The sequence below is a fragment of the Physeter macrocephalus genome, chromosome 5, assembly GCF_002837175.3.
Source record: "Physeter macrocephalus isolate SW-GA chromosome 5, ASM283717v5, whole genome shotgun sequence".
NCBI lineage: Eukaryota > Metazoa > Chordata > Mammalia > Artiodactyla > Physeteridae > Physeter > Physeter macrocephalus.
Window position 1 is genome coordinate 91,112,761 of NC_041218.1, and position 1,645 is coordinate 91,114,405.

General features: G+C 69.7%; 1 protein-coding gene across 6 annotated transcripts in view; it reads right to left on the reverse strand.

Annotated features, from left to right (window-relative positions):
- The window catches only part of SRPK2 (SRSF protein kinase 2), a 235,775-nt gene extending 234,916 nt beyond the window's left edge, over positions 1-859 (reverse strand). For 4 of the 6 annotated variants that reach the window (XR_003679949.2, XM_055085076.1, XM_024115940.3 and 1 more), the window contains exons 1-2: positions 716-859; positions 575-629 (exon numbers count right to left, since the gene is read on the reverse strand). Coding sequence is in view for 4 of the 6 variants with exons in the window: in XM_055085076.1 (XP_054941051.1) it covers positions 575-629; positions 716-731 (71 nt within the window). In the remaining 2 variants the exon portion in view is untranslated. The remainder of the gene's footprint in view (positions 1-574; positions 630-715) is intronic. The other 2 variants (XM_024115939.3, XM_024115938.3) reach the window with 2 other exon arrangements.
- Between the last annotated feature and the right edge of the window lie 786 nt (positions 860-1,645).

Consider the following 1,645-nt stretch of genomic DNA (forward strand, 5'->3'; position numbering starts at 1 on the left):
ACACACACACACACACACACACACACACACACACACACACACACACTCACTCTCTCTCTCTCTCTCTCTCTCTCTCTCCCGCTCTATCTCTCGCTCTCTCTCTCTCTCTCTCCCTCTCGCACACTCGGCTCCTCTTCCTCTAGGGCCCCGGCGCCCAGGTGGGAGCGATGCCGCAGCCTCACGCCCGCACGCGGCGCCGGGGCCCGGGCGGCGGGCGCCAGCTCCCCTCCCAGGAAGGCCCGGGACCCCCGGCCAGCTCGGCGCGCAGGAGAGGGTGCGCACGCCCGGCGCTTCCTCGCCCGTCCGCCCCCAACGGCCGCGGAGACTGGGGGCCCCAGGGGCCCGGGGTCAGGGGATGCTCGGCGGGCCGGCCGCGGGCTCGCGCGCGCCCCTCCCCCCGCCCCTCCCCCCGGGCCGCCCGCGGGGCGCGCAGGAGGCGAGAGCCGGCGTCCCGGGGGATCAGCTCGCCCGCCCGCCGGCCCCGGGAATCCGGGCAACTTTCCCCTGCGCGGTCGCGGGCTAACCCCGACCGAGCGGAGGCGGGGGTCCGGGGGCTAGCGCGGCGTGGACTCACTTTTTCGGATGTTTCTCTCTTTTCGGCCTCCGCTTTCGGGCCTGAATGGCCAGCACTGAGAAAAGAAGACACACATTAACGGTCGGGCAGGCCGGCGCGGAGTCGCGTGGCGGGGAGAAGGGTACGCCGCGGGCCACTCACCTTTCCGGGAGCTCATCCCGACGCGGGGGAAGTGGGGCGGGGGCTTCGCGGCGGCGGCAGCGGCAGCAGCAGCTGCAGCGGCAGCAGCGTCGCGGGAGCCGAGCCGAGCCGAGCTGCAGCCTCCACTCACTCCGCCGGCCGGGAGGAGGCGGGAACCGCGCCTGCGCCGCCGCCGCAGCCGCCGCTCCCGCGGGGGGCCTGGCAAAACCCGCCCCCGGCCGGCCCCGCCCCCGCCCCGCCCCGCCCGCACCCCCTCCGCCCGGTGGGGTCGAGACCCCCGTGCCGGCCCCGCCCGCGCGCCCCGCACCCACCCGCCTAGCCCACCTGTGCGGAAGTGACCCCCCCCACGACCACCGCCACTCCCTCCCGTGCCTCCCCCACCCCAGCCCGCGGCCCGGGCCTCCGCCTCCTGCGCCCCGCGGCTGGACCAGGCCTCCCGTCCCTCCCGGGCAGGCGGCCTGCGCGACCCTCCCTCTCCAACCACAGCCTCTCTCCTACCCACCCCGGCGGGTCGCGCCGCCCGCTTCTCCATGCGCCCTTCCTTGGCCGGCGCCTCCGCGGGTCTCACACCACCTCTCCTCACGCGGCCTCTTCTCCCCCTTTGCTCCTCTACATCCTTGCATCCCCATGAGCGCCGCTTCCTCCTCTCTGGCGGGTGTGGAAAGGGCACAGGACCAAGAGCTGGGAAACCTGGGTCTTTCACTTGCCGTGTGACCTTGGAAGAGTCATCTTATCTCTTACCTTTATCTACCCCATAGGATTGCTTGAGTGTAATGAAGGAAAAGATGCAAATAGCACAGATAGTAGGATTAAGCTTTTGCACATGAATTAAGGTCCAGTTCAATAAATTCCATGTGTCTAACAATTTAGCACAACCACCCACCAAGGAGTTATTTCTTACAAAGAGGAAACTGAGTCCTGAAGAGGTTA